Below are 16,649 nucleotides of genomic sequence, written 5' to 3'. Positions count from 1 at the left end.
GTAGAAGGAAAAAAAGAAAACGCAAGAGTGGTGATGAGTCTTGACAGGACGCTCTGTAAACTAGGAAACTGACTAAAGACTTGTGACACTAATAGCAACAGCAGGAAGTGAAATGAATAGTGCAGCTACAGAACAGCTCCAACAACAACCCCACCCCCCCCCCCCCCCACCCCCACCCCCTTAAAGAAAAAACACTAACCACTATCCACTATATGAATGACCACTTGTTGTTCCCATGGAGACAGATTTGGGTGGGGGGCGGGGGGATGGGTACAAGAAGTAACCACAATTGAATGGGAGCAGGAGGAAGGACTGTGCGCGCGAAGGGTCAAAGGCCAAATGCTCACACTATGTCATTCAATATACATCTCACAGGTGGACTAGCAGTGAGGTCATCCTTAATTGAACTCCTCGGCTGATATAGAAAACAGACATTAGGTAGTGAGACCTTAGCCAAAACAAGCTTCTGCGGGAGGTCTTTTCCATATTGTGCAACTGTTTTTAGCTGCCAAGAACAATTACAATGGCATTTGGCTTTATTTGTCTGCCTGCCTGTGTGTGTGTGTGTGTGCGTCTGTCTGCTCATGGTGTCTCTACTGAATCTCTGAATGTCTTTCTCATGAGAAGTTTAGGTCAAGACTAATGAGACGTCAGGGTGCATTTGAGAAATCACAATAATAAACACTGTTTGTACCCCCCTAGTCTAGACAGGAAATTCATAAAAATTAAAGCTTTTGTAAACCAACTATTTGTGAGCACACAACTGGGACTAGGTTTTTTTTTTATTGGGAGGGTTAACACTGAGTTCTGTGGCTGTACCAGGCACACATTCACACACACACACACACATATGCAAGCTGTATCCCACAAACACACATTTGCGTACACAAAGAAACAAACACACACACACTTGAAAGGGCTTGGCTAGCATCTGTTCTGGATGCAAAGAGGAAGCCTTGTCTGAGCACATGCTGAAATAGACAAAACATGTCTAATGCATAAACAAACACACACACACACACACACACACACACACACACACACACACACACACACACACACACACACACACACACACACACACACACACACACACACACACATACACACACACACACGACACACACACACATACTATGCACAAGCTTCCATTCATATCTGCATGACACAAACACATAGCAAGCTCACTCAGTGACCGGTGTGGAAAACAACAATACGTTACATACTAAAGGTGGGAATATGGCGAGGAGAATACATAATGGCTATGAGGATGTAGGTTGAATTGATGTAGGTGCTGCTCATTGTAGTCCACTAACAAACTAACAATGAGATCAAACATCTTCTGCATGACTTCATTTCTATCTATGGGGCATGACCGATTTTCAGACATCCAGTTGTTGTATGTTAATATATGTACGTGTAGACATATTATAAAAATATTCTGAAAAATATGTCTGAAACATTTTATTTTGTTATTGTGTGTCTCAAAGCATTGCTGAATGTCTCCATGTACCCTACACTATCGATATGGACTACTAATTACTAGTAAGTGGCAACAGAGCACTAGATGCTAAAGTTACAAGTGTCTACTTACTTTGGAGTAGGCATCTCAGTATTCTTGATGTAGTCAATTAAAGTGACCCTAACATCTGTAATATGACATATGTACAATTGTTTGGTCCTGTGTAATTTGGGACGTGGGGAAAGATGAACAGGACTGTAGCCTAAGGGTGTACTGTGATAGGGTGAGACTTACCGGCCTTTCGGGGGGCAGGGGTGCCAGAGCCACTGGATTTGGGGAGGGGGTACACCACTGGAGGTGCAGCGGAGTGCGTGTCGACTCCCCCGCTGGACTGTCCCAGGGTCCCTCACTGACACAGCCTTTTCCCCAATCTGAGGCTTCGCTGTGTGGGTACAGAAAGAGAGGGGGATTCCCGGTGAGCATTCAGTGATAGGGTCCACATAGTGAAATAATACTGATATCAAAAATATTACCTCACTGAGAGTTCAGAGAGAGAGAGAGAGAGAGGGATAATTGAGAACTGAGAGAGAGGGACAAAGGGAGAGAAAGAGAGAGAGGAAGAGAGAGAGAGAGAGAGAGGTTGAGGGAGAGAGAGAGAGGTAGAGGGCGAAAAAGAAAAGTGCTGTGATGTAAGATGTGAAATATGTGTTGGTGGATTCATGTTGGATAGTAAAGTTGTGCCATAATGACTAATGCCCAAATCTAGTCATTTGAGCAAAAGCACTGTGCTGAGAATGACAGATGCAATGGTTCAATCACCGATACAGGAAGAAAGAGAGAGAGAGAGAGAGAGAGAGAGAGAGAGAGAGAGAAACTGGGGACGGTGCATATGAAGACATGTATTGGCCTCACCATTCACTACCAGTGAAATTGTAAGGTTCTGGTAAAGTCCAAACTTCTGAATCCCGGCAAGAACCGTGTAGACTCCGGCGTCATCCTCCGCCACGTCCCGAATCACCAGTGAGCTCCCGTCCATGTGGTACCGAGAGCACTTCTCTGCTGCCACCATCCCATCCTTCAGCCTGACCCACACCACCACACACAACCACACACAGCCACACACAACCACACACAACCACACAGATCAGTATGGCAAGGCAAGGCAAGTTATAAAGTACAATTCATGCAAATTGGTAATTCTTTACAAATGACAGCAACATTATACATTCATTAGGTAGATGCCTTTATCCAAAATGGCTTAGAATGCATGTCAGTACAGTATATGTTTTAGAATGCACGTTAGGTATATATTTGTATCACTACATGTGCTGCATGGGAATGAAACCCTTGACCTTAGTGATGTTGGCACTTTGCCCTACCAGTTATTTTTCAAAACACAGTTTAATCTGATTTGTAAACATTCCTGAGAAGACTGGCTCCTTGTCCACAAACTCTTAGAACAGAAAGTCCGTACCAGATGATTTCTGGAACTGGAAAGGCCCGGATTTTGGGGGACAAACGGAAGGACCTCTGCCCTGCGAACGCCTGCACCTGAGATCCGTTTCTGTGCTTAAGTCTGATGAAGGGCTGGTCTAGAGGGGAAAACATATTTAAGAACAGAAAATACAATGAGGCCTTTTGTAAATTAACTTAGGAGCAGCTACCTTGAGTAACATTTGAGTAGCAATTTAAACACATACTACAAAATGATTCTTGACAGAACTTAAATGATGAATGAAATGAAATTTTCAACAGTTAGTCCATTTTATTTTAAGGGTCAATAAAGCTACGAATTACTGCAAGGGAGGCTCAAAGATCAACATATGACAGCGGTAAGAAAGTCCAATGGTGTTGTACCCATAGTAGTGGGTCTCTCTACTCACCGTATACTGTTACTGTGGTATTAGCGGTGCGGCGGGCGCGGTCGTTTCTCACGTGGCAAACATAAACTCCTCGGTCATACTTGTGGAGTTGAGAGATGGTTAGGATGCTGTGAAACACCACGTGTGTTGCCCTGCGTTCTATGCGCTTCGTTGCTGTGACCTTGCGAAGGCCCTGTAAATGGAACGTAGGAAATAAATAGCAAATTACATGGATGGCATGAATGGGATTCTTTCATGTGCATAACCTATGCTGTATATGCGCATGTGTTTGATTTTTAGCAGTCAAAGAGCTAGGGTTTCCCATCTTTCCCCTTCAGGTTTGAATTGCATTGCAGGTTAATCATCTTTTTGTCTGACATAGCAGGGTTGTGTCATCATGTACAGTTACATTGAATGGAGTGGAAGCTAAGAGAGTCACATCCACAGATGAAATGCTAACATAGACAAGCTCAATGCTAACTTCCGCAGGTGCAAGCCTCTAGGCTGGGAGTAACAGACGGATGGACTGACCTCACCAGGGTAGCTCCATCTTATGTGAACCCTGGTGTTATGCGGAGCCGTGGCAGTGCAGTTCAGTGCCAGCCTGTCTCCCTGTAGGGCCTGCACGGGTCCAGTGCTATTCAGGTAAACATCGTAGATTTCGTATACTGCAGACAGAGAGTGATAAAGGATGAGAGAGAGAGAGAAAGAAATTGAGAGGTAGAGAGAAAAAAGAAATAGAGGACAGGTATGAGAGAGAAATAAGGGTAAAGAGAAAGAGAGAGAGAGGGGAATAGAGAGAGTGAGAAAGGGAGAGGAAAAGAGAGAGGGGGGGGGGGCGAATTGATGAGTGAACAAACATTAGACAGGAAGATTAATTATAAGAAATTAGACAGACAATGCGTTCATGGGTTTTTGGCGACTGGCTTGGCTAGTTTTGAAGTTCACACATCCTCACCTGGTCTATAGACAAGGAAGAGTTGTTTGTGTTTCACCCCGTTGAGTGTGGCCTCGCAGTAGAACATCCCAGTGTGCACAATGGAGGGACTGCGGATGGTGAAGCCCTCCTTGCTGTTCCAGAAGATGAGCTTCTGATCTGGGACCAGTGTTTGGATCGGGGCCTGGAGCTGGGACAAACAACTAGAATGAAATACCATAACATGTGTGGTGAATGGCATAAATAGAGATACAGGTGTAGTCCAACATCCAGACCAATGACGGTTAAAAAAAGGGACAGCATTCACTCATTCTAAAGTGAATCTACCAAAGGGGTTAATTCTTGGCGGACCTGGAACATTTTCTGTTTACTACGCATGCCCTGGCTCCAAAAAGCACTTCCTGCGCAGACTTTGGCTCCAATTTTGCCAATATGGCTGACTCATTTTGGCCTTATTTCTTCTAAACGTATTTCCATGACACCGCACTGTCCATATTTTTTACAGTCCTTGATCCAAAAAAGCCATGTTGACATGCAGAGAAAAAACTGCACCCAAACATGGACATTATAGTCAGTACTTAGTGAGCACACAGGACAATAATCTATACAGAAACAGATACAAAAGCTATGCACTTCTTCTTGAGCATGGCAGGATTAGAACTCTGAATATATAGTTTAAATGTGAAAAACATCTGTCTTTGCATACTGCCATTTTAAAGATTCAGTTTGTGATTCGGTTTCGTTTTGCAAAAGATATTTAAGCTCAACAGCCAATCAAATTACACCCCTCCATACAGCTGAAGCACTGTGTTGATTGGCTGGGATTGTTTCATGGCCCGGTCCAAGTCACTACGTTTGTGCCAGAACTGTGTACGAACACAGGTTTTTTTTTTTTTTTAAACACTGAATGGACAGCTAGAGGGTCGTGAGGAGCAATTCCATGTCTCTGACAAAAAAGTGTAAGGGAATAGAATAAGGAATGCGATCAACAATTAAGTGTAATCTATTATGCGTTGTTCAATGGGAGTCAGATACTGTTATCAGCTCCCCTCACACCCACACAGCACTAATAGCTCTGTTTACAAAAGCCCAAAGAGAGTGCTTGGATTTTGTTTTCTTCCCCATCATCTTGAGGAAATGTTTACTGGTGGGGCTGTGACAGTGGAAGCGTCCTGCCCTCTCTCAGGGGAGCAGGTAGACGCCTCACTCTCACCGTGAACCGCTCACAACCTCGCCCTTGCCCTCCGTCCTCACCCCCGTCCCCTCTCCAGTGGACGTGTTAGGTAAGACTGGCCACGGCGCATTCCCACCCTTGGCTAACAGGGCAGCACAGCTCTGGGGAGACTTTAGGGTGAGTCCGGCCCATTTCTGGCAAGGTTCCGGCACATATTTGGCTGTTATCTGGGTCTCTGAATGCTCCTGCATGACGTAATTGCCTTCTTCTCCACACACACCCATACACACACACACACACACACATACACACCCATGCAAATACAAACACACACACACTCTTACATGCACACACACGCCTTCCCACATACAAAAACACACTCACCCGCACACACACACACACAAACACAAACACACACACACACACACACACACACAAACACACGCATACACACACTCTCACACCTCCCTACCTCCTCCGCCTGGAATCTGAGACTGAAGGGTTGAGGATGTGGAAACGTGACTCCAGTCCATCTCCTCACATCCTGTTACTACAGGATATAGACACTGCGGCTGGGCCCACAGGTCAGGCACTGCACAGGAGAAACAACCCCCCCCACACGCACCCCCCTCCACTCCCGCTCCATCTCCGCACCCCCCTCCATCCACTTTCACAGCTTCTGCGAGAGCACGGCCCCCTGGGTATTGTTCCCAAGCGAGAGTTTTGAGATTAAAGATCCTGAAGCTGAGTGCAAAATCCTTCCAGGAGGAAAAAAACACTCCAGTAGTGTGTGTGACAGTCCATTCTAAGTTTGAGTAGGGTGGAAGGCTCGTATTTTTAGAACCATTACCTTTGTGACTCGGAGAGAGAGAGAGAGAGAGAGAGGGCGAGAGAGACTGAGAGAGAGAGAGAGGGCGAGAGAGACTGAGAGAGAGAGGCCAAGTGGAGATTGGAGCAGGACGTAAACAAAGGCTGGTCGAAGAACAAACAGAAACAAAATGTATCGTCCTTTTCAGAGGAATGTCATATCAATGGCATATCCCAAAACGGCTCCCATCCTGAGCACAGAGCCAAGGCTAGTGTGAGGAGAGCTGCTTCTTTTTTGCTCTTTTCCGTTTCCTATCCTCTTCACAGTTATCAGGAATCTCTCGCCGGACGGAGACAGGGATCCACTTTCAGGAATCCAAGACATCATGATGCTCTGACTGTCTCAGTTAAATGACCAGGAGAGGTGTCAAGCAAAGGGGTAACTGAAGAAATGTTGAGGAAAAAAGCAGTCTTGTGTAAACTATTTTTAGGGTAATTTAAGTTATATTTTACGTCCTTCCCTAACTTGAAATACTCAGTCACAGTCACTTGATACTATCTCTTGAATGGATTTAGCCCTGATCAGGCTCACATCTATTCGTAGGGCAGGGCCGTTTTGGGTGTGAGGGTCCTGTACATCTACAATATCCTTTTGAATGTTTTAATGTGCCAATGTCTTCTGTCTCCTCTTTTAGACTGTGACTGAATGACCTCTGTGCTCTTGGAGCCTGTGAAATGCGTTTGGAGTTTGGAGTCTGAGTGGCAGGTCTGGGTAGTGGTGGGGGGTGTCGGGAAGGAGCGCGGGGTGGGGGTGGGGGGGCACTTAGGAGCCTATGTCCTGTCTCCGGGGTTGAAAACAGTGCCAATGGGGGGAGGAAGCAGGGGGCCGCCTCACACTCCGGGCCATGATGTAAAAAAAGGGTATCTATGTCACACTAGACCTCTTCTGTGTACACACACACAAGCACACACAGACACACAGACACACAAACACACACACACACATATACACATCTACACACACACTCATTCACTCACTTAGAGACATCCGGAGCATAGAAAACAGGCGCACTGACCCATGCTCTAGAGCAGCAGTACCACTGAGATAAGAACAATGCATTTACTTCTGAATGGAGGTAGTAGTAGTAGCAGTAGCCGCAGTAGTGGTAGTAGTAGTAGCAGTAGTAGTATTGTAGTAATAGTAGTCGTAGTAGTAGCAGTAGTAGTATGAGTGGTAGTAGTAGTAGCCGCAGCAGTGGTAGTAGTAGTAGTAGCAGTAGTAGGAGTGGTGGTGGTAGCAGGGATGGATTAACGAACGGGCCTACCGGGCCCAGGCCCAGGGGCCCATGAGTAAGTGCTTTTAGGAGCCCCTAAGCCAGAGCCTCTGCGTGAAGTCGCTGTTATGTATCTCTTAATTGTGGTTGAAAAAGGTGTATTTTGTTCATTTGCTAATGGCTTTAATTGAGTGTACCTGTGCTGTGTTAGAAAATGTGCATGTGCGCCAGGGGCGTAACTATAGATAATGCAGCCAGCGCGGAAGGTTCGTAGGCAAAGCAGACCCTGCTTTCTACATTTTTTCAAACATATAGGGATATCAAAGTGTCGCTACTATTATACGGCAGTGATCAAAGATGATTTTCTTTGGAGGAAGTAAGATACTTTATGCTATATATTCCCTTAAAATGGCAAACCTGTCTCTGTCATGGTTTTCATCATTTTGAGCGGGAAATCGTCAGTAGCAATCTACAACACAATTATTTGCTTATCGTAAATACATACACTATAGAAACTATTAAAAAGCCAATTCAAGTAAATTAATAATTTCTTATTTAATTTGTTATTTTTGTAATATACAAATATGCAATGATGATTGCTGGATAATATGTATCTTGTTCGCCCATGTCAAGTCTCTATTTGATCATGTGACGAGACGATACGATATAGCTAATTTAGGCGCAGAATCTGAACGTCAAGACCTACAAGCTGACTGAGAAAAGCTAGAGGCACAGTACACTTGCTGAACGACGCCTTTAAAACATAAAAGTGGTGATGAATGATTTGCTCTTTCAATGGACAGGATAGGATGATTTAGTGACAACTAGGCTGAATCCCATTTCTCCCGCTACCCCTTCGTCTTTCCCCTTCCCCTCCGTTTTGCGCGTTCATGTGGAGGGGTAGGGCTGTCCCAATTCACGTTAAGACAGAGGGGTAGGGGAAGGGGAAGCGCTTTCTACCGCTCCAAACGGAGATTTTCCGAGGGCACACTTCAAACGGAGGGGTAGACTGATTTCCCTCAATGCATTGCGAACCCGTGATCATTAAAGAACAAACATCGCGCAAGTCCATTTAAAAATGTCGGAAACAGCAGGGAAAGCATCACAGAAATGAAAGTATTTTCTTTGTAATTCATGATTTTAAAACTTGTTTGATGACATGTTGCATTGTGTAAATAACAGCTGCAGGCGCCATGTTTGTTTATATCTGGTGAGTGACAGCTGTCGCTCTCCGGTAACGTAACAGCTGACGCTTCGTACTGATGACGTACGTAATTGTTGAAGTGCTATCCCAATTCGAAGGGCTAGCGTTTCAACCCCTTCCGCTACCGCTCCGTTTGAAAAAGCGAAGGCGAAGGGGTAGGGGTAAGGGTAGGGGTAGAGATGAGAAATGGGATTGGGCCTTAGTCATGGGTGTCAAGTCTTGCGGTGTGTAGGAGGGATACAGTACACTTCATACTTTCACAACGTACACCACAACTGACAAAAACAATATTAGGAAAGACAAGATCAGATGACTGGGGAAATTCCAGGACAGGAATAAGGAAACAAATAGTAAAACTGAAGAAGAGTGGTTCTAAATGTACTTATCCAGCAGACACTCCACAATACAGATTAGTCCTGAAGCCTTGGACAGGAAGTTGAAGCCTGGACCTTGGTGTTAGCACCTTGCTCTACTTGGGAAGCTACTAATGCTATGAGCAGCAGGAGTGGACAGGTTAGAAAATGTGGAAGCTGCTAATGAGTGCAGCTAATGGTGAACTATGATGAGGTGGAATTACATATTTGTATTACCTATTTACTTTTAGTCACTTAGCAGATGATTTAGGTTCTTTAGTTAGCATATGATTTGTGTAGTTTGTGTAGTGTCAGACTACGTATATCCTACACAGATTAATTTGTACCAGTACACATGCTCCCTGGGTATCGAATCTATGACCTTGTTGATGTTAGCACCTTGCTCCACCAATTCAGCTACAGAGGAACACTTAAGGGAAAATATTAAGCCATGGTTTAACTGCACTATAGGCAGTCCTTGTTTACCTGAAATTTTAACAGTAATTTTATTTTTTTATGTTGTTTTTCAATAGCATAAAACATTTGCATAAAGCAATCTAATCCACTTTTCCATGTTGATTAGGGCATTAAAATAAAAATAAACTGATGGAAAAAAAATATTGGGACATTTATAATTTGTGATTAATTTTGAGTTAATTATGACAAAAATGCGATTAATCTCGATTTAATATTTTAATCGTTTGACAGCACTAGTTTTCCTCATTGTCCCTTCTCCCTACCCTCCTCTCTTTCTTCAATCCTGCTTCCAAGTGGGCCTGAGTCAGAGAGACTGCAACTTTGGAACTGGATTCTGCTCAGTTCTTGCACCCAGTTTAAGATGTGCACACTGCTGTCATATGTATGCTTGCTCTAGGTGGGTTAAAGCATCGAGTTGTGTAAAGTTCCCACTGTTCATCGTTTATCGGTGCTTTACAAATACATTTCATTACATTTTTTACGACCCTTTACGGCCTGGCTGGACAAATCAGCTAACCATGCAACCCTGGAGTGTTCTTCCTCACAGGAACCTTTTCTCTCTTTTTCTTGCAATACACACACACATGAACACACACACACACACGCACACACACACACACACACCTACATGAGTATCGATATACAATATCTTGGTTAAAACGAAACTGTGTTGTCCACCTCTCTTTATGTTGTGGAACCGAGCTGGCCGTACCAAATTCAATAAGAAAATTAGGTTCACTAGTTGGTCCTTTTAACAACTCCAAAGGTCATAGGGTAACACTTTTCGTGAACCACCATCATAACAGTTGCGTAACCATGTAATAAACATGTTATGGCACACACGCCACATCTTATCAGTAATCGTCATGGCAGTTAATGTCCATTGATTTGACAGCGTCATTCTACCATCATAACCTTTGCCATTACTGTCATGACAGCTCATAGAATCAAACCTCCTGAGAGCTGTCAAGATAGATCACCAATAAATGGTGAAGAGAAAGAAAAAGAAAAAGAGTGTGAGGTGGCTCACCTTGACTAGTGACACAGAGGTGTCCGGTGTGGTGACCCTGCAGGGAAACAGTAGAGGCTTGCCTTCCATCAGATAGAGCAGCTCTGGGATCTCAGTCTGGTCCTTCACAAATGGCCGCTGGCTATCTGAAACCCAAACAAATGGGTCAGGAACAAACATGCAACAAAGCTCTCAATTATACGTGTGCGCGCGCACACAGACATACACACACACACACACACACACACAAGAAAGACATACACACACACTTGCTCTTAGAAAGCACAGACATTGAGAACAATCTGGGCGCAACAATAAACACACGCAGAGATTGTTTGCAGGCTATCAAACGCTTTTTTTCTCCCTGTTGTTTCCTAGTCTGGTCGCAACCCTTGTTCTCTCTTCACGTAATATTCTCGTGGCATTGAAAAAGACCTGGGTGTTGTTTGCGCCCCCCCTTCACCACCACCCCTCCCTCATTGTTTGCAACAGTAGTGTTATTAAAGGAAAGAAAAAAATCTCTGAACATTTTAACAAAAGTACCCCAAGGACCACTGGATACAGGGCTTCCTTGTTGTGCTTTGATTCCATATAAAAGCGACAGGGTGAGGCCTGATGATCGGGACCGCCAGAGCGATTGATGGCTCCCGGGGGGCCTGTTGGCCAGTCGGCTTCCCTGCCAGCGACCCGCCGTTCCTGCCCGCTTCATGCCAAGGGAGGGACGACCTGTCGCCGCAGCGCTTCTGCCCTCTGCCTACTGCCCCTGGATGCCCCCAGAGAGGCTGTCGTCGCCTCCTCTTCCTCCTCCTCTTCCTCGATGCCACCACCCTCCCTCTCCTCATTTCTTTTGACAGGCAGAGACCAAGACACCCTGCACCCCTTCCCTTCTCCACCACCGCCCCCCCCCCCCCCCAACCCTATGTCCTCCTTACTCCCCCACGGCACCCCCTCAGGCCCTCATCCCCCCACCCCCCTCTGCGCAGCACAGGATGCCGTGATCAGGGCTGAGAGCGGGAGATAAGAGCAGTGCCCTGGGAAACTCTGCCCAGGGGCTGAGTCTTTCAGCAGCTGTAGCTATTTCTGCTCCCGCGGGGCAGCACGTAAATGAAAGTTAAATGTTAAATATAGACCAAAATGAGGGAGGGGGGAGAGAGAAAGAGAGAGAGAGAGAGAGACAGACAGACAGACAGCTAGATAGAGAGAGAGAGAGACAGACAGAGAGAGATAGAGTGAGAGAAAAGGAACAGGCTAGAGAAACAGTGCCAGATATTCACTTAGGAGGATGCGGGTAAAGAGAAAAAACAACAACTGTTTAGATATTATTGGATTTCCACAGTTTCCTGTTTAGAGTTAGCACATGGAGACTGACAGTGAGAACGCCAGCCTTGCCTTAAACTTAAGGGTGAGTGGCAGGGGGAGAAGACAAGAGAAAAGAGAGGGTGAGGTGGGGAATATTTTCAGGGGCATCTGTGTATCTCAATGTCCTCGTCTTCTTTTTCAATTCAATTCAATTCAATTCATTTAAATTTCATTAAGCTTAGCTCAAATCAGAGTGACTTTCTGGGGGCATTTGTGTATCTCAATGTCCTTGTCTCATTTTTCAATTCAATTCAATTCAATTCAATTCAATTCAATTCAATTCAATTCAATTCAATTCAATTCAATTCAATTCAATTCAAATCAATTTCATTCGGCCCATCTCAATTCAAAGTGACTTTCTGGGGGCATCTGTGTATCTCAATGTCCTCATCTCCTTTTTCAAGTCAAGTCAATTCAAGTCAAGTCAAGTAAATCCAATTCCAATCAGCTCCATTCCAAGTGACTTTCCGGGGGCATCAATGTATCTCAATCTCCTCACCTCCTGTCTGTGGGGCCATGTGTGTACCCTGACCTCCTCACCTGTGACATAGACGTAGACGGCAGTGTGTTTCTCCTGCCGGTGGCTGTAGGCGCAGCGGTAGGAGCCTGTGTGGCGAGCCAGAGCGGGACTCAGGGTGAGTTTACTGCAGTGCTGCTTCCTGCACCTCGAGTGCTCCACCCGCAGGCTCTGGTTGCTCCTCGTCACGTCAAGGGGGAGAACCCAATGCAATGCCCATCTGCCCCTGGAAAATGAGAGGGGGTAAACACAGGGGGTAAATGTGAATGTGAAAGACTCCCTCTGCACCATCCTCCCAATCTCTCAGCTCAAATTAGATGATGCAGTCAAACACTGCAACGTATCTATGATGCACCATTAAGAGGCTCTACCTCCAAAGTCCTTTGTCATGCTAGAATAGATCAAATAAATATATACTCCAACATGTTTTGGATTAGGCCTTTACTAGAGAGTAAGTGAGTTTTGTAAAATAGTAAATCATATTCAGAGGATCAGTCTGTGTAATTAACTATAGTTGTTCTGAAGCCATAGCTTTGGTACCCTTAGAATTGGAGTGCTGCCTTTAGGTAAGTCATGCACAAGGTGAAGTGAAATGGTGCTTTTTACCTGCACTTGAGCTGAAGAGTCTGGTTGGCCTCCAAGACAAGCTGATGCACTTTCACATCAAGCAGTGGTGTGCTGTATTTACCATTAGATTCTGTAAAAGAAAAGGTTGATAGTTGTTTAAGATTATGTCAAGGTATTTTGCTTTAAAATAGTGATGTAAAACTGTGACTGAGATGATACAATACAATAACTGTATTTTAATTATTTTGTTTTGCTTATTCTACGGAGAGAGAATATGTGACAAAATCTAAATGTGATCTTTGATTTTTTTTTAATTGAACCACATTTTTCTTCAATGGGACTTTGGTGTCTTTGGTGAACAATGCAACTTGATAAAACTATAGGCACAGAATCATGATTCCCTCTTATAGGGTACTGTGTGTTAAAGATGGTCCTTTGTGCTGGCATTTATGCTGCATCTGTAACATGTTTAAATGATGGCTTTGATGTGAATGTAAAGGCCTGTGCATCATCAGGAAAATCTCTAAGATGTAAAGGCCAATTCAACCAAACACAGCATATACAAATATTAAATAATAATATTCTTTTGTAAATCAAATTTAATAATTCGGAAATCAATTTAATAGAATGATGGTTATTTGATTTTGGATTTCCAATCGAGTTTTTTTCAAAAGCACAATTGGACATTAATTCTAAGTTGACGATATCCTCTGTAATGTCACGGCGTGAACCTATAGTATGCATTGTGTGAGTCATCTCTCCGCGTGTAGCCTATACAGCTGGCGGTATGGAACACTTGAGGAAGTGGAGTCAAGTGCTTTTCACCGCAGCGGCCCACAAGGGATTTGCGCAAGCCGTGAATTGGGCTACTGACTCCCATTCTTTAACGCTTAATGTACACATACCGTTATCCTTTTCTTTATTTGCTTAATGCACACATCATAGTTTCAGACCAAATCTTCCAGCGAGGGAGGACCTGCTAGTATGGACAACAGTTTCATGCAACCATATTGGGTATGGGCCTATACCATTCGAAACATTTGTCTCTTGCCTCTGAATAAGTAGGTAGAAATGCAAAACTGCATATATACAGTATATATATATATATATATATGCATTTTAAATAATTGCCATTTAAATCATAGTAATCAAGGATTATTCAGAAAAATTGGTCAATTGTTTTTTATCACGTCAGGGTCTTTAGGTCTGCATAACAAGTATATAAAGTGCGGAACACTTCCTGTTTTTTTTACACATGCCAGACATTAGTTCTGTAAAAAGTACTGTAAAAACATCTACATAATATTAAAGGCCGTTCAGCATCTTTGACAACATTTTAACCAAACCTTTGGAAAGTTCATTGGAGAGCAGGTTTTTATAAACATTGCATGGCTCTTGTGTCTCAGTTGGTCATACTGAAACCCAGGCCAGCTAATGTACATTATCAACACTTTAAAAATAATTTCGGAAAGGATAACATTCTGAAATGATGTTACTGTAGCCTGACGATGCTTACGCCTATAGCCTACTTACAAATATTTGTTGTAACGATAACATTGTTATTGTCTAAACGGACATTTTCCTCAGTGTTGCCCCATTGTTGTATGTAGTCATTATCAACATTATTATTATTATTATTATTATTATTATTATTATTATTATTATTATTATTAGTATTATCATCATCATCATTATTATTGTGTTGTTGTCAAAACCCTGAAAAATAATTGGAAATCGTTTCTTATTCTATACTTAATGAATTAAAGTTAAATAGTGGTGTATATTATGTACAAAAGTATTGGCAAATGGTCGCTTCTGAAAAATGCAATATCTCTCACGCAAGGAAATCCATCGGCTTGACCTGCAGCGGGAGTGGAAAGTTGTTGACCAATAAAAATAAAACAGTGACGCAGCGGAGCACACAGGAGTACACGAGTTCAGCGCAGATTTCCTCCCAGTGCGTCTGTTTTAGCCATAACCACTGATTAGCCCGAGTTCCTGTGCACTAGAAAGTTTCCTTGAGGTGGTCATGACCCCGAACTCATTTATATTAGAACTTCCATTTCACAAACTCATCAGGCTCAGGAAATAACGCCCTCGTCGATTCAACCGGGGCCAAATAGATGGAGAGGGACGCCAAGCCGGAGCACAGAGGTCTTCGTTATCAAAACAACTATTCCTCTTGACTACAGTGGACTACCGATGCCTGAAGTTCGTATCACGCACGTCTCTCCACTCCGCATTTCTGTGCCAAAAAGTAACCTGCACACCGGTGCGTAATAGTCACCCACAAGTGATGTTGAACCCGTACGTTCAAGCAATTCAAAACCTTTCAGTGATGGCTTTATTTGTATTTACAGTGCAAGCACAAGGGTGTTCTTAACATCTCCAGACATAAAGTGTCAGTCTTCTACTACTGTACCTTGCTACGTGACGCATCATGCGGACAGGGTAGGGTAATTTGCCACATGGCGAATTCTTTTTCAAGCCCCCACGGTCCTTGCGCAATCTGTGCACAGCACAGTGACACCACAATAACCCATTAAACGTCGGGCATCATCAGATTTGTGTTGATGATGTATATTTTCATCAATTATAATTTCGATCCACAAGTTACAAGACCAGTAAATAGTATTGCAACTAGCAGAGAGAATTCCGAGTTCATGTTAATCAGTACAAACTGTTATAAAGAATGTTTTCCTTACCTTTTGCAAGAGCGCAGCACGACATTCCACACAAAAGCAGTAATAAAATGTCAATCATACTCTCTGCTAAAAGTGGTGCCTTGTGAAAAACCTGAAACTTGAGGATAACTTGAAGAAAAAAAAATCGTAAACAAGATGAAAATGTTCCTCCAGAAGGGATGCACCTTTCAACAACACCCCAGCCGAGCGCGGTCGTTTTGCATGGATAATTAAAAAGAAAACAGACCTTTTCCTTGGACATGTAATGTATAAATGTACAGTTACTGGACACCAAGTTTAGATTCCACAGCAGCTCTCTCCCATTCTAACCCGGACCAGCGATTTATTCCCCCCTGTCACACCGGTTCAGTGACGCTATGATCGCCACACCTACACGCCATCGCACAGACCCTCCCTGCGCCCTCTGATTCACGTCTTCGGCGGACAGCAGGTCTCTCGTGGGGACCAAACTCTCATACTCCACTACCGCTTTCATCAAAACTGTTACTTTCCACGTGCCAGTTTCCGCGAAAGACACCCTCAAATAGACCATTTTTGGTTGGTTTAACAAAGCCAGTTGAGCCGCACTTTCAGATTGAGTGTGATCAAGCAGCCTAACTTTGACGAGGTTAGAGTAGCACCACAGTAAAAAGTAAGACCAAGTGTTGCATAATTCTCAGTAACAATACGTTCAAAAAAGGAGGAATATTTTTGGCAAAGGAAAGACACCCAATCGGTCTACTGATTACAAAGTACAACAAAAAAGGCGAAAACAACATGAAGCAATTAAGAATTGTATTCGGAGACTGTTTAATATATCACTAATTGCAACAGCGATCTTAAATAAATTGAACAGAGCTAATTGTGACATTTTGCGCAGGTGGTTCGACAGTACATAAGACATAACTTTAAACAGAGCAGTACCACTGAATGACCACGAGTAGGAGCATGGTATGGGTAGCA

The 16,649-nt window shown here is 43.7% G+C and overlaps 1 protein-coding gene across 1 annotated transcript in view; it reads right to left on the bottom strand.

Moving 5' to 3' along the window:
• Positions 1-15,948, bottom strand: part of flt1 (fms related receptor tyrosine kinase 1) — a gene marked incomplete at its 5' end in the record, with an annotated part of 39,152 nt that extends 23,204 nt beyond the window's left edge. The window contains 12 exon segments of the mRNA XM_080855557.1: positions 1,757-1,904; positions 2,375-2,544; positions 2,937-3,054; positions 3,346-3,517; positions 3,856-3,992; positions 4,283-4,451; positions 10,581-10,705; positions 12,459-12,661; positions 13,042-13,132; positions 15,708-15,804; positions 15,810-15,926; positions 15,928-15,948. Coding sequence (XP_080711683.1) covers positions 1,757-1,904; positions 2,375-2,544; positions 2,937-3,054; positions 3,346-3,517; positions 3,856-3,992; positions 4,283-4,451; positions 10,581-10,705; positions 12,459-12,661; positions 13,042-13,132; positions 15,708-15,804; positions 15,810-15,926; positions 15,928-15,948 — 1,568 coding nt within the window.
• Positions 15,949-16,649: the final 701 nt, after the last annotated feature.

The sequence above is a fragment of the Sprattus sprattus genome, assembly GCF_963457725.1.
Source record: "Sprattus sprattus genome assembly, chromosome: 17".
NCBI classification, from domain to species: domain Eukaryota; kingdom Metazoa; phylum Chordata; class Actinopteri; order Clupeiformes; family Clupeidae; genus Sprattus; species Sprattus sprattus.
The sequence above is the reverse complement of the archived record's forward strand: the minus strand, read 5'-3'. Positions and strand labels throughout refer to the sequence as shown.